Here is a 14,449-nt window from a genome sequence, read left to right on the forward strand (position 1 = left end):
CATCATCCAGGGGTGAAGGGAATATACCTATAATCTAAGCATTGGGAGGCAAAAGAAATAAAATTCCTGGAGTTCACAGACCAGCCATTCTAACCAGATGGTGAACTCTAGTCTTAGTGATGTTTCAGAAACAAAATGGACCCCAATAAAACAAGACAACTGACCTCTGACCTCTAAATGCATATATGTGGGCATGCGCACAAATACAGCTCAAAGTGTACATGGCCTGCAGTTCAAGGGACTGGGGGGAGAGACACAAACCAATTGCTAACTCTTCAGGATAGAAAAGTCAAAGTTGTATAATAGGGGCTAGAAAGATGGCTCAGCAGTTCAGAGCACTGGCTACTTTTTCTAGAGGACCCAGGTTTAATCTTCAGCACCCGTGTGGTGGTTCATAGCATTCTGTAACTCCAGTCCCAGGGCTTTCATGCCCTCATCTGGCCCCTCAGCACTGCATGTATGTGGTGCACAGATGTACATGCAGGGTAAACATTCATATACACAATTTTTTAAATTTATAATAGGCTATTTTTGATCTATCTTCCCTAGTATTTATCATCATTTCTGTGTTATTTACTATAATTGCCAAAAGGTATATATGTATTTCTTTAAATCACCCAAGAAAAACTGAATTTTGGATTCTTCATTCTTCAGTATGCTAATAACTGAAGTGAGAAGTTAATTAAGTTTACTTATTTTATCACTGTGTTGTTTATGAAATAAATATATTTCACAAATTCTGAAAAGATTATTTTTTTAAAAGTATTTCAAAAGAGGAAGCTTGGTAAATAAATTTAGAAAAATCACAATTAGACAAGCTTCTAGTTTTTTTATCAAATTGCCCAAAAGATTATATTTTATTTTATTATGATGTACTAGATCAGTGGTTATGGGGAGGGTCACCACTGCGTGAGGAACTGTATTAAAGTATCACAGCTTTAGGAAGGTTGAGGACCACTGTGATTTTGTTACTGTTATGAATTATGATGTAAATATCCGATGTGTCGGATATCTGATATACGACCCCTGTGAAAGGATCAGTCAACTCCCAAGTGGGTTGCAACCTACATATTGCAACCACTGTACTAGATGGAAAAAGAATTTTGTTAACTATTGACTCAGAGGACTTTCATGGAAACTAGTCTAATTTAACTGTTGAGTCTAGAAAACACTAATGTATTTTGTTTTTTAATTATGTAAAGTTAATAAGCCTTGAAACATAGTAATTTTATTCTTAAATACTTTAGTAGATTGAGACAGGAAATGTTATCCATGAAAATTAGTTTTAATTGTTCTACTTTAAAAAAAAAAGTCGCTGCTGTTTTCTAGGTATAGAGCACCAAGACTCACAGCATTCTTTCTTGGCATTTTTGAATACGCCTACCGATGCTCTGGATCAATTTGAAGTAAGTGACTGCTCTGAATATCTTCTGCATTACTGAAAATTCACTCTGGAATCTAAAATTTACTTGCAGTAAAACTTTTATTGCAGCCACATAAGAGAACCTAAAATCATATAAATAAGTGAATAGAAGCAAGTAAGGGAGGAATATGTCTGCATTCTTATGGAAAGTGTGACCACACTTGTATGTAATAAAAACATCTAAGAAAGTTTGAAACCCAAGTTGTTATTAGACCTAAAAGCAGGTTCAACTCCTCCCCCCAAAAACAGTGAAAGCAGAGCACATCCCAACTTTTAATAACATTTTCCTTTTCTCCCATGTTTAGAGGCACAATAAAAATAAGTAAAAACATGCACACTCACAGTAGCTTGCTGTTGGCTCTCATTCCAGATCAGTTTCTTTTTAAGAAGTAAGCAGTAATGATACTGCTTTTTGACACTAACCTACACTGCTAACCTACACTCTTGTTAGCAGTACTCTGAAATAGTGATTTTGTAGCTTTGTCATTCTTTATTATTTAAACATTCTGCTGAAAAAAAAAGTCAGTATGATGTCAAAACATGATTTATGTCAGAAAATGTAAGTTATTGGTTATCATCTTTTTCAGCAGTTGGAAATCCAGAATCTATGTGCAAGTGCTCTGTGCTCTGCTTTAAGTGCTAGAAATAGGGACGTGAGCACAGCAAAGTTCCCTCTCCAATCGCTTATATTCCAGCAGGAAGCATTAGAAGCAGAGATTCTGATAGCCTATTTCAGTTTTTATTTCAAAAGTGTACCATTAATTTAATAGTCAGTGATTTCATATTTTGTTACTTTGGGTACAGTAGCAGAATTTTATTCCTTTAGGGAAGGAAGGATCACTCTTTGAAAAGTAACCCTAAATTCCTTGACAGTAGTGACAGTGACTGCTTTTCTCATTTATTTATTTAAACAAATGTCATTTGCCTTTCAATTGTTTTACAAAATTTTGATTTATTATTTGTTTGTATTAAATTGCTTCATCCATATTTTCTATTTTTTTTTTTTTATTGCTGAATTCGTTAAATAGGATTCCTTTTCTTCTTCCTCATCCTCACTGATTGATTTTTTGGATGACGTAAGTCTTTAATTTTCAAACCAATGCATCCTTCAGTAAAAGAGATCAGTGAATTGATTTGAAGAATTTGCCTAGTAATACAGTTAGAAATTTATGTGAGCCAAATGCTTCCTTCATATCTTAAATATTATAGTTTATTGTTATCAAATGTAGTAAAGTTAGAAAAACTTTTAAAAATGCTTTGGCCTTTGGCGAATCTGTGTTTTCCATTCTTTGCTTACTTGAATATTGTCACATTTATAAGAAATTGTTCATTTTCATTTTTCATGGTTTCTGTTTTACTTTTCTTTTTAGCATCTTGCTGTTTCTGTGTTGGTTTAAAAATAATTCTGTGGTGGCAAAATCAAAACAGTGACATTCAAAAAATTAAACTCATAGTTTTGTTGTAACACAGTAAGAACATAAATGGATTTTTAATACAGATTTCTGATGTGGAAATGATTTTAAATTATCATATGTACTGTATACCCCATAAATTGGATGTATTAGCATATTGTCTGAATTAGTTCTGTAGATTTAATAATTTAGAAGTTTCTAATAAGTGTGTGATACGTGGGTTTTCTACCTACACTGCCTGTTATATTTGTTTTCTGCTTCACATTAGATGACTCAGTAATCCTTGACCTACAATTGATATTCTGTTGAACATGAGCACTTTACAGATAAAAGAGTTTAAATGCAAATAATATACTTAAGTATTTTTAAATTATGGGAAATTCATTAAATGTTTTCTTCCTAGTATTTTGTTAAAGTACAATGTTATATTCAGAAGATGATTTCAGCATAATTTTCCACTGAAAAAATTCTTGATACTATATTTTCAAATTACTGAATAACATAGAGACTTTTTAATATGTTTAAAAATATGTCAAAACCTGTTTCCCTCCAGAAATGGAAATCTTTGTTATTGTTTCTAAAACAGTGACTTATGCTGGGTGATTCTGTAATATAATTGAAAGATAACTGACTTTCAAACCCTTGAAATCCCATGTTGCAGTCTGCTGTTTGGTACGTTAAAACAATGTGATATTTTTATTATTCACATTAGAAAGGATGAAGAGAAAGTTTGAGTAATTACAGAGTTCTTTTTACTGATAGACTGCTTTCACTATTTCTTAACAAACTCTTGCCTCCATCCTTTTCTTTCCCATAAATACTCACATTGTAAAACCTAACAGTACATATTCCAACAAACAAATGAACTCTTCTCCAGAAATCTGTGAGAAGTGTCCCCTCTGCCAGGCTCCTACTCTCAGGAGCATTCTATAATTTCTCTTCCAAATGTACTCAAAGTGCACCTAAGTCACAGCCATTTGCAAGCCTTACTTTCCCCTTTCTGATCCTTCATTTTGAACACTGAGCTAGATGTTATAAAGTATGGAGGAACTCCATACAGTGAGAAAAGCTGAGTGCAGAAAGCTGCTGAGTCTTCCTGTTGAGACTTTTCCAAGGCATGATGTTGCTATTCCTTCTGTCCTCCCATTGTTCTGGTAATGCTTAAAAGCTGGCTATTCCACTTTCAAACATGGAGTTTGAAAGAAATTACCTGGCCTTTCAAAAGCTACATTTGCTCATCTGACAAATTGTTATGCTGTAGTACCACTCTCATATGAATATTTAAAGAAATCCATCTAATGCCTTCAGGGATTTCAGGACATTTCCTTGCTAGGTTGGTTCTCCTCTCTTCATCTACTCTTTAGATTCATTTCTTGTCTACCAGTGTGACTACACTTCAGTGCTTAGCCTTCCTCTTGCTAAGAACATGAACCACATTACCTTTTTTGAAATTGTCGAGTCCAATCCCATGACTATTAGGAAATGATTTCTTCTATTACAGGTAGGGCTATCACTAAGCTCCCATTTTTTAAAAAAATCCTATTCTTTTTATTTTTATTTTTATTTTGGAGACAGTGTTTCTCTGTGTTGCTTTGGAGCCTGTCCTAGAGCTTGCTCTGTAGACCAGGCTGGCCTGGAACTCACAGAGATCCACCAGCCTTTGCCTCCTAAGTGCTGGGATTAAAGGTGTACGCCACAATGCCCAGTTTAAAAAAATAAATAAATCCTATTCTTAATGTATAGTTTATAATATAACCCTCTTGTTTCTTTTGTTTATTGTTCATAACTATGACCTTGTTTCTCAGTGTTAGTCATTCATTCATTTTATCATTAAAATCATAGTAAAACTATGTTTCAGTAGTAGCATTAAATCTTTGATATATTCATGTTGCACATCCAAGATACTATGAAACCCAAGTTCAATAGCAGCTCCCACTGTTAGGCATTTAGAATATTTAAGGAATAATTGAGTCTAGATTATTCTTTATCATCTTGCTTAGAGTGTATGATTTGCCCCACATGAGGTAGATTCTGGTGCTTAACTAACCTGGAATCACATCCTTGTGGTCATCCCTTTCCATCTTCTGTTACTGCTATAGGCGAAAATGCTGAATAACTAACCCTAATTGCAGCTCAGCCTTGCATGTTTAGGAGAAGATTGTGTTAAGCAAGTACAATTGCAAGTTTAATTTGGTGTTGTGTCTTCTCTACACCCCTCCACACAGGCCCATTGTTACCTTCAGGGTTCTCAGTTTTACTACCCATAGGACCTCTCCTCCAAATTTACCTTCTGCTCTTCTACTTTTTTTCTTTAATTTAGGCCTATTAAAACTATCATTTCATTATTTAGAACAATCCAGAATCATTTTTTCATTCCTGATTTTTCCTGAGTTTGTTTTGTCTACTTCTCATATTTTGGCAAACAGGGAAAATGCATGATTTCAGCAGGCAGAGTTTAATCATTTCGCCTCATTTAAAATCTTACCGAGATGCTCCTTTGTTGTGGTTCCTTCCTTCACTAGTGTCTTGATTTTACCATTGTTCTCACCCACAATCTTTCACATTCTCTCATAGCCAATCTCAAGGTGAAGATGTAGTCAGGGTGGGCAGTTTAGAACTATGCTTTTGTTTTGTATATTGTCTTTGCTGATGAGTCCTAACTTAGCTCTGAACATTTTAAAAGCCAGAATGAAGAGATGACTCAAAGGTTAAGAGCACTGGCTGCTCTTCCAGAGAACCTAAGTTCAATTCCCAGCTTATAACCATCTGTAATGAAATCTGGTGCCCTCTTCTGGTTTTCAGTCAAACATGAAGGCAGAATGTTGTATTATAAATAAACGAAATCTTTTGGTTTTTTGAGACAGGCTTTCTCTGTGGCTTTGGAGCCTGTCCTGGAACTCACTCTGTAGACCAGGCTGGCCTGAAACTCACAGAGATCCACCTGCCTCTGCCTCCCAAGTGCTGGGATTAAAGGCGTGCTCCATAAAATCTTTAAATAAATACATTTTAAAAGCCACCTTTGAAAAGAGTAGAGTTGGTAGGTAAATCCATAAAGAAAAATTGATTATATATTGCATGGGTGATTTGTGAGAGGGGAGCTACTAGGGCTCAAATAAGTATTTTATGGAAACAGTAACAAAACTAAATAGACCTGTTGTTGAAATTGTTCACTTCCTTGGTGGAATGTTGCCATGTGGATCACAATGTGTGTGCCAATGAAAACCTCATCAGCCTTAGACTACAACTGAGTAGTTGTTTCCTTGCTGTTTTATCCTACAGTTTTTCCTGATTATATATGTACTTGAATGTATCAAAAGGGTGGCTTTGTGCATAAGTGTGTTTGCTGTGTGTTGGTACAGAGGGCCTGACTCCTTCCCTGTGAATATGTGTAACGTGGTGTTCTCTCTCTGTTGAAGCACTCCCCGTCCTGTACTCCAGCTAGCAAAGGCAGACGTGTAAGACACTCACTGTGTGCTTCCCAGTGCCTTCTGCCTGTCCCTTATGTTTTGCCTTTGGCTGCAGAGGCCTTGAGCATGTGCTGTGTGCCATGTGCCATGTGCCATTTCACCACTGCATGCATGCGCTGCTGCTCTTGCTATCGCTCCTCGCCTCCCTGTGTTTCTCTCTTTCCTTCCATTTTTGCTTTGGCGGCAGAGCTTTAGGAATGTTCTTCATGTGAATTTATACAACGAAGCCACTAAACTAGTAAAATACCCTTTAAAATTATGCTTTCTACATTATTCATATTCAAGGTAAATGAGTTTCTCAGAGAGAATCCAATAGAAGCAAATATGTAGAGTGCTGAGGCAATTAGTAGAAGTCATTGACTAGACTTTACATAGATCAGTTCTGGAGAAATTGTGAGGTAGGTGTGTGTGCTTGTGTAATGCATGTTAGGAAAATTTCCCTAAATATTTTACACGGTATAAATTTAGGAAAATAATGTCAATAATGAAGTCTTTGTTTTCTAAGATGATGTCAAGACTTAAATATCCTCTTTCTATGCATTATTAATGCTTCCACTGCCAATGCTTAGCTCCATGCCTCTTGACCTGAAAGTGTTCAGCCACTCCCCCATCCTTCATATTCTGAAAGGCCAGATGGGGAATCTGTGTGTGGAAAGGTCTCTGCATTTATAAGTCAGCCTCCATCCCAGCACCTGTCACACACATCTCAGAGAAGCAGGGGTTATCCAGTGCTGCTCTGCTGGATTTGCATGTACTGTATTAAATTGCACTCAAGCACACTCGCAGAAGATACAGCCTTTTCACTTTTTGCTTGTCAGCTTCATGATGAGCAAGCACCTTTAGTTCCAGGTTCTTAGATGGGGAACGTTTGAGATGAAGTACTTGTTGGTTTGTGTGAACATGGGAGGTAGTAGGATGGCCATTGATTCTTGTATTCTTTGTGAACTCATGAAGGGTTGTCATGCAGACATGAGTAGCACTAGCGTTACAGATGATTTTAGATGACTATTTCATTGTGAATAAGCATTTCAGCTGCCTGTGTTGCCTCACTAGATCTCTGAGTTAAGCTGGCCTGTTAGTTAGAGGTCTATAAAATATTCCTGTTTCTACAGATGTTTTGAAATATGTAGAGTTAAAACATTAAATATTTGGATTTATCAAATTAATCGTAGTGTATGGTAACCATTTTGAATGGGAAGGCTAGCATTTTTCTGCCCATCTGTATGGGATTTGAATTATCAGCCTATGGACTGAATAATTTTATGATGGCTTGTTTTTAGTAAGGTTATTATGTATTAGTTATATCTGATTGGTTAGCCATGTACACTGGGGAGATTTGGCCACCTAGAACATTTTGTTAACTTAGAAAATAAGAAAGACTATTGACAAAATGACAGTGTAGTAAATGTCTCTTAATTCCTACTCATCAGAACAATTCATTAAAATATGTTTGCTTAGAGAAACTGAGTTAACAAAAATAGAAAAATGTATTTTCACTAAAATATGCTTTCTCAGTAGATTATAATTTGAAAGTATTGAATGAATTTTTTTACACTGTTAAATTAAGATTTGTTTTCAAGGTCTTCCCTTGAACAATACCGGCATATGCCATCTATTAATGGGTTGCTTTTTACTATTTACCTTTCTGGTCATTTTTATAATCATTAAGATAACTATTACATTGGCATAACTCTGCTTTTTATATATATCATATTCATTGGCTTTTGCTACATTAATAACTCAATTAACTACTTAGACTTGATGCTATACTTCAGTAATGTCCAGGGGTTAAATACAGCAATAATGGTTACATTTTTTAAAAGTTTTTAAGAGTTCCTTGTATAAAAATGTTAGCTATGTCTATATCCATGAATTATTGTCAACTAATTTTAAAATTAATCGTAGGCATTTTAATTCTAACACATCTAATGAATATCCTGAAATTTAATTGAGTTAAGTACTCTTTAATGGTAAGAATAAACCATTAATTGCAAATATATGGTAAGGGTTAGTATTTAATTATAGTTAAATTATTAACATCTTGAAAAGCACAGTTCTGTTGGCGATAATTAAGACTCGGATGAGGAGAATGTGTGACGCGTTTTTCTCATTTGTCTTGTTAAGCTGCACTTGAGAGGGTATTGATACTGGCAGCAGTCCTGAAATGTTATGACAGTGCAGTCTATTTCCTGAGCTCCCTGCTTTTAATAGACTCTTTTCAAAGATCTGCAATGTTTTTAAATTTTGATGTTCAAGTTCTTTTTGCCATGAGGCTTTTCATCTTTATTAAGCTTTGTTCCTTGTGTTTATAAGGACTACACTTTAGAAAAGTAAAGTAGTAATTTTTAAACTTCAATTTTTAAAAAATGAGAACTTTATTGTAAATGATATCATTGAACTTTTTAATATTCCTACTTACTGCCACTTCAAAACATTATTCCAGTACAGCTACCTAGTTTCTTTTAAAAAAGAAAACTAGTTTGATTTTTACATGAAATGTTTAGTGTAAGAACATACAGCTGTAGAGAGCACACATAGTGATTTTTGTTGTTCTGTTTATTATAATTAATATTGCTTGTCTTTCTAAAACATAACTGTAGTTGTCAGTATAACCAGGGTTTACTTAATGCAGCTAAGAAAATCGTTTTTATTTCCTCATTTTTGTTCTCTTTCATTGTGACTATTAGTGAAAATTGATCATGGAAAAGACTAATACATGACAGATTCTTCAAAAGAATAAAGGGTTCGAGAGTTGAGTAAGCAACTACAAGTTAAATTGATAATGGGTCATTTTCTTCCTCTAGTGTCTTACTACCGTGGCACATTGTCATGGGATCACAAAACTCGCTGGTAAATGTCAGCACCTAGTTCTGTTTTGCTTCCTGAGACATAGACTGTCCTAATTAGGCTATCAATTCTGTGAGCGCCTGTTCACCCACATACAGAGAAAGTGGTGCAATTGCATGTTCTGATTTGAGCACTGCTCACACTCATCTCTGTTAGCTCACATTCTCATGGCTCAGGAGTAGTCCTGCTATGAACTTTGAGTCAATATTGATGGAAGACAGCAAGCTTTCTGCCTTTGGTTTTAGAGATACTGAAGTTGCAAGACCTAGAGATTTGTTCTTATCCTCAAATTTGTCTTCTACCCAGGATTATCTGTCTTTTACCGAGCATTAGGACTCCAGCCTTTCCTGATAGCTGAAAAAAATTTAGATTATTCTTAAAATAGCAGTTTTTAATGTATAACAAAACTTCCATATTGCGGTAAATAAGGATCAGGATAAACAAATAGGCCGAATAGATGTTTATTCAGGGAGAAATAACTTACAACCTAGACAGATGAACACCAGGAAATTCAACCCGACCCTCTCCTGTCCGAGTCACGCCAGAAAGAGAGCGCCTTCCTGGCCCCCTCCGACCTCCTTCCACAGGTCACTTCCACCCATGGCTCCACCCCCCAATGGGCGTGGTCAGTGCTACAGAAGGACTATCTCACTACACTTCCACTTGGACACTCCATAAAAGCTTAAGTGATTGAGTCAGTTTTAAGTTCATATTGTAAAATATTCCAGGGCTGTTTATTCACCTTGTAATTTATATAATTATATAGACATTAGAAAGGGGAGGGCTTTAGGAAGGGAGGAACCTCCCTGATTTATGCAGCTAATAGTTTGATCTGATTACCTTAACTGTCCCCAAACAAAGTTGTGAACTGGTCAAATTGTCTGGGGTCTTATTTTACTCTTTTACTCTCCTCCTCTTTAATATTCACTGTTGAAAATTTAGCTCGGCCTCTATGATCCGCATTGCTTTGAATGCTTCTACTGTGGTGGCACCTTGGTGGAACATAGAGGGCTGGCTGTGCTTTGAGTAGGTGGGGTTCTGGCCTCACTTGCAGCTTCCCAAAGCAAACCAATATGTGGAGTCATCTTTGCCACACATACATTTGTAGTTAGTGTCCCTCAGTAGTTCCAGTTTTTAAAATCTAAAAATGAAAGATTGTGTTGATTTTTCTCACCAAACTTTATCTCATGCCCACCACCCTAAAAGGCCTTTCTGAGTCCCCATAGAGGGCCCTGGTGTTTGCCACTACTAGTCTGTAATTCTTTGATTCTTGCAAAGTTGCCAGACTATAACAGTTCTCCATATTGAGCAAAAGTTGACTGTTCTACATGAGCAATATATCACACCTCCATAACAGTATTTGTTCTGGTTTCATTTCTGTTTTGTGATTTAAAAAAACAAAGAAAAAACCCTGATCAAAAGCAATATGAGAAAGTATTTAGTTGGCTCAAATTCTCGTCCATTATTGTAGTGAAGTAACAAAGCTGGTCACACCACATCCATAGTCAAGATAGAGAGAAATAGTGAACTCATTATGCCTGCTTGCTCTCATCTAGCTTATTTCTGTCTTACATAGTCAGGACACCCTTCCTAGGGAATGGTGCTGCCCATTGTGGGCTAAGTCTTCCTATATCAGTTAACAAACAGATCTAACTAATATGCCCACAGACCAACCTGATCTAGATAATTTCTCATTGAGGCTCTTATCCCTGATGACTTTAAGTTGTAGCAAGTTGATTTTTAAAACTGTCCACCACAGTATTCTAACTGTACATGAGAAAACAGCCTTGAATTGAGAAAATGATTTGTGTTCTTAGACATAGAAGCCACTTGCCCGGAGTCCTGATCAGCATAAAGGGGAGCTGGAAAGTTAGCCTGGGAAAGTGTTTCCGATCTCTATTCCTGGTCACTTAACCATTCAACCCAGGGTTTTAAGAGGTTTTATTTGTTCACTTAGTTTCACACAGAAGAGTCTTTATGATTTTAATCAGGGTTGCAGTCAGTAGTGTTAATATATATTCTCATGGCTGTAAATACTACATAAGTTGCCATTTAAAAGGGGTACATTGTCTGCTTTCATGTCCCCTCCCCAAGAGTAACCATAGATACAACAATAGAAAATAGTTAAATCTTTTTGTTAGAACATTATCTTTTTAAATATGCTATATTCAAAACAAATTACCCAATCTTTCATACTTATCTTCTTTAAACTCAATCTTAATAATTTTGAAAATTACCAGACTGAACAAGTTATCTATAAGTATATTTCATGCTTTTAACCCAAAATATTTTCAGTTTCTAAGAGTAGTTAGCTTTAAAGGGTGTATCTGTATATAATATTTCTACTGCTGTAAAATTAAAAGTTTGATATTAGTGATAAGCACAAAGCTAATGTTAAATTCTTTTTTCTTTCAATGTCTAGGACAACATTATGTCTAATCTACAACATTTCACATGCATGATTTTTTGTATGTAAAATACAAAAGTTTTACAGATAATATACAGTGAAAGCTAGTATTCATGGTAGGAGATGAACAGCAAGCTTGGGGCCAGAGTTTTGGTTACTTATTCAGGAATTATTTGAATGCCTGCTTGTACCCACTACCTATAGAAAGAAACTCCTAATGTTTGCCACAACTTGCCTATAACTCCCATACAGTTGCCAAATTATAGCAGTCCTCCATATTTTTTTTAATTGCTTGTTTGTAGTAAAACTTATGCTTTTGCATAATGTCATCCCTAATGTGAATATTCAAACTTGAATTTTGTTTTGTCTTCCTTGAGGAATTGTTGTCATGGCCATGCCTTAAGTGTTACATGTTATTAAAACATGATTTCTTGGATTGTTTTATTTTCCTAGACTTTATCCTGTTGACAACATTTATGTGTGAAACCCGAGCATCAAATTTTACATCCAGTCAAGGTCCACATCTCCTTCCACATCTAGTGAGGCTGAGCCGGTTAAGATGCCTCTCATGGGCAGTGTTGCTCCACAACTATACACTTGTATTCAGGAAAGGGATTTGAAAATTTTAAGTGAAATCTGTCTAATCAAGTACATTGTGTAATAAGTTAAAATTCATTAGACATCATTACATTTTGATAATGTAGAAAGATAGAAAATCCCACTCACATTCACCTGAAATAAGCAAAAATGGGTAGGTAGGTAGGTAGCTAGCCTTTAGTTAGAGATGTAGAGATATGTTGTATAAACATTACATTCAAATTTTATGGAATTGTCGGCATTATTAGATACAAACTAAGCACATGGCATTGAAAGTGCCATTCTTGATTCATGTGTTTTAATTCTTCTAATCAGTTTAATAAGCCAGGGCGTAACTAATTCATTGCATCATAGACTCTCGGCTTTAAAATGAAATTGTTACAACTGAACAACTGTGGTATCTAGATAGTTTATTCTAACTGTTCAGTCAGCCATAGGTACTCACGCAACTAAGTCCTTTCCAATAATCAGAAACACAGTGTTATCTAAATAGTTCACTCAGTCAGTTACGTTGAGCAGCCCATTGGTGAGTTTTCTCCCCAAAGACCATTTGACTTTCTGGTTGGGAAAATGTGCATTTAGTTCATTCATTGTATCTGCTATATAAACTTTAAGCCAAAGGTCACCACCAGGAAGAGAGACATGGTGGCATCATCTCTGTGTGGATTGGCCTGGATCTGGAACACATCTCTTTCCCCCCTTTTTTTTTTTTTTTTTTTTTTTTTTTTTTTTTTTGGGTTTTTTTGTTTGTTTGTTTGTTTTATTTTGTTTTTTGGCACTCAATCAGCTGTGATTTAGAGCTTTGCAAAACAATGGTAACAATAACTAGTGTAATGAAATGCACTGCTCTCACCATGTATAAATATTCTTATGTTGTGGGATACTTACATTGCTTCCAGCCCTTTATTACTAAAATTGGTCCTGGGGGGGATCTTAGTTTTTTCACTTTTGCAGATGGGCAGTTTGGGTGCAAACTAACTGTATGTTATATAAACTTTAACTTGATGGTCCCAAATGTTTTTCACAGTGTTTGGATCTGTTTTCATTTCTCCCAGCAGCACATGAGAGCCCCCCTCCCACAATTTTCCTACATTCCTTGCCAACCCTTGGTACAATCAGATACTAGCTTTTGCCAGTTGGATGGGTATGAAGCAGAATTTTTTTTGTATTAACTTGATTTTCTCCCTTTTTTAATTGTGCTTAGCGTTTTTATGTGTTTATTGCTGTTGATGTCCATTTGTTCCATTGGTTTTTTTTTTTTTTTTTTTTTTTTAATGTTCTTTTTTTAAGCCTGGATGAGTTCCTTGCTGGGCATACTGGTTGCAAGCATTTTCTCCCATTCTAAGGATAACTTTTAAATTTTTGTTAATTTTTTGGTTTTCAGAACCTTTGGCCAGCTTTTCAGTCATTTCATTTACAATTTCTGAATTTGTAGTTTTTAAAGTAGTTTTTCTTCATGAAAATACTGCTTTTCTTCCATGTTTTCTTCTAAAGTTTAAAATTACTGCCTTTATTTAAGACTTTACACAAACTGAATGCTACGTGGAGTGGGAAATGGATTCTGATATTTTTGCCACGTCTGAGCCTCCTGTATCTCACTCCTCTGCGGTTTCTCCACTTTCCATGTGTGGGTCTGGTCCACTGTGGCTTTTCTGTACCTTTGCTTCTTCTTGCTCTGATCTCACATTTCTCAAGAGTCATTCTATTAGAATTACACTGACTTTATAGATTTACATGAGAAAAGTTGACATCTTCATGACATTGGGCATTTCCATGTATGAACATGGTATGCACACTAGTTATTTCTTTTCATTCTTCAGTAGAGGTCATTGCCTTCAGTGTGTTCCATGTTGCTTGCTGATTTGTTCTGGTGCCCTGAATTTTGTGTTGCTGTGTGAGATCCAATCAAATGCAGTTTTTATCAGGCACTGTTGATCTTTTATGCAGCACCTTTCCCGGGTCTTTAATTTTAATAACTTCTCTAGAATGTTCTGTAGAACTCTAATGATGATTTTGTTTGCTATTGTGTTTTATATCTTTTGCACAGATTTTTTTTCAGTGTTTCTTTTCACCTTTTATATTTATCTTCTCAAATGTTAAATTACAGGTTGGGCTCAATATTTTTTCAAGCCATTCCAAAGTAAACAGGATTTAAATTGAATATAAGCTCACAATTCATAAAACATTGATACATTCATCAAAGCCATATCAGGATTATAGTTTATGTAAGATTTGTTTTAGTGGTTATTGTTAGAAGCAGAGGACTACCCAACTCTCTCTTAATATTTTAATATTC

The 14,449-nt window shown here is 35.5% G+C and overlaps 1 protein-coding gene across 15 annotated transcripts in view; it reads left to right on the plus strand.

Annotated features, from left to right (window-relative positions):
* Cdc42bpa (CDC42 binding protein kinase alpha) overlaps positions 1 to 14,449 on the plus strand; it is a 184,005-nt gene that overhangs the window by 135,051 nt on the left and 34,505 nt on the right. For 5 of the 15 annotated variants that reach the window (XM_051186418.1, XM_051186410.1, XM_051186415.1 and 2 more), the window contains 3 exons: positions 1,330 to 1,406; positions 2,452 to 2,499; positions 6,252 to 6,290. In XM_051186418.1, coding sequence (XP_051042375.1) covers positions 1,330 to 1,406; positions 2,452 to 2,499; positions 6,252 to 6,290 — 164 coding nt within the window. The remainder of the gene's footprint in view (positions 1 to 1,329; positions 1,407 to 2,451; positions 2,500 to 6,251; positions 6,291 to 14,449) is intronic. The other 10 variants (XM_051186413.1, XM_051186423.1, XM_051186425.1 and 7 more) reach the window with 4 other exon arrangements.

Source organism: Phodopus roborovskii, unplaced genomic scaffold, assembly GCF_943737965.1.
Source record: "Phodopus roborovskii unplaced genomic scaffold, PHOROB, whole genome shotgun sequence".
In the NCBI taxonomy this organism is placed as follows: domain Eukaryota; kingdom Metazoa; phylum Chordata; class Mammalia; order Rodentia; family Cricetidae; genus Phodopus; species Phodopus roborovskii.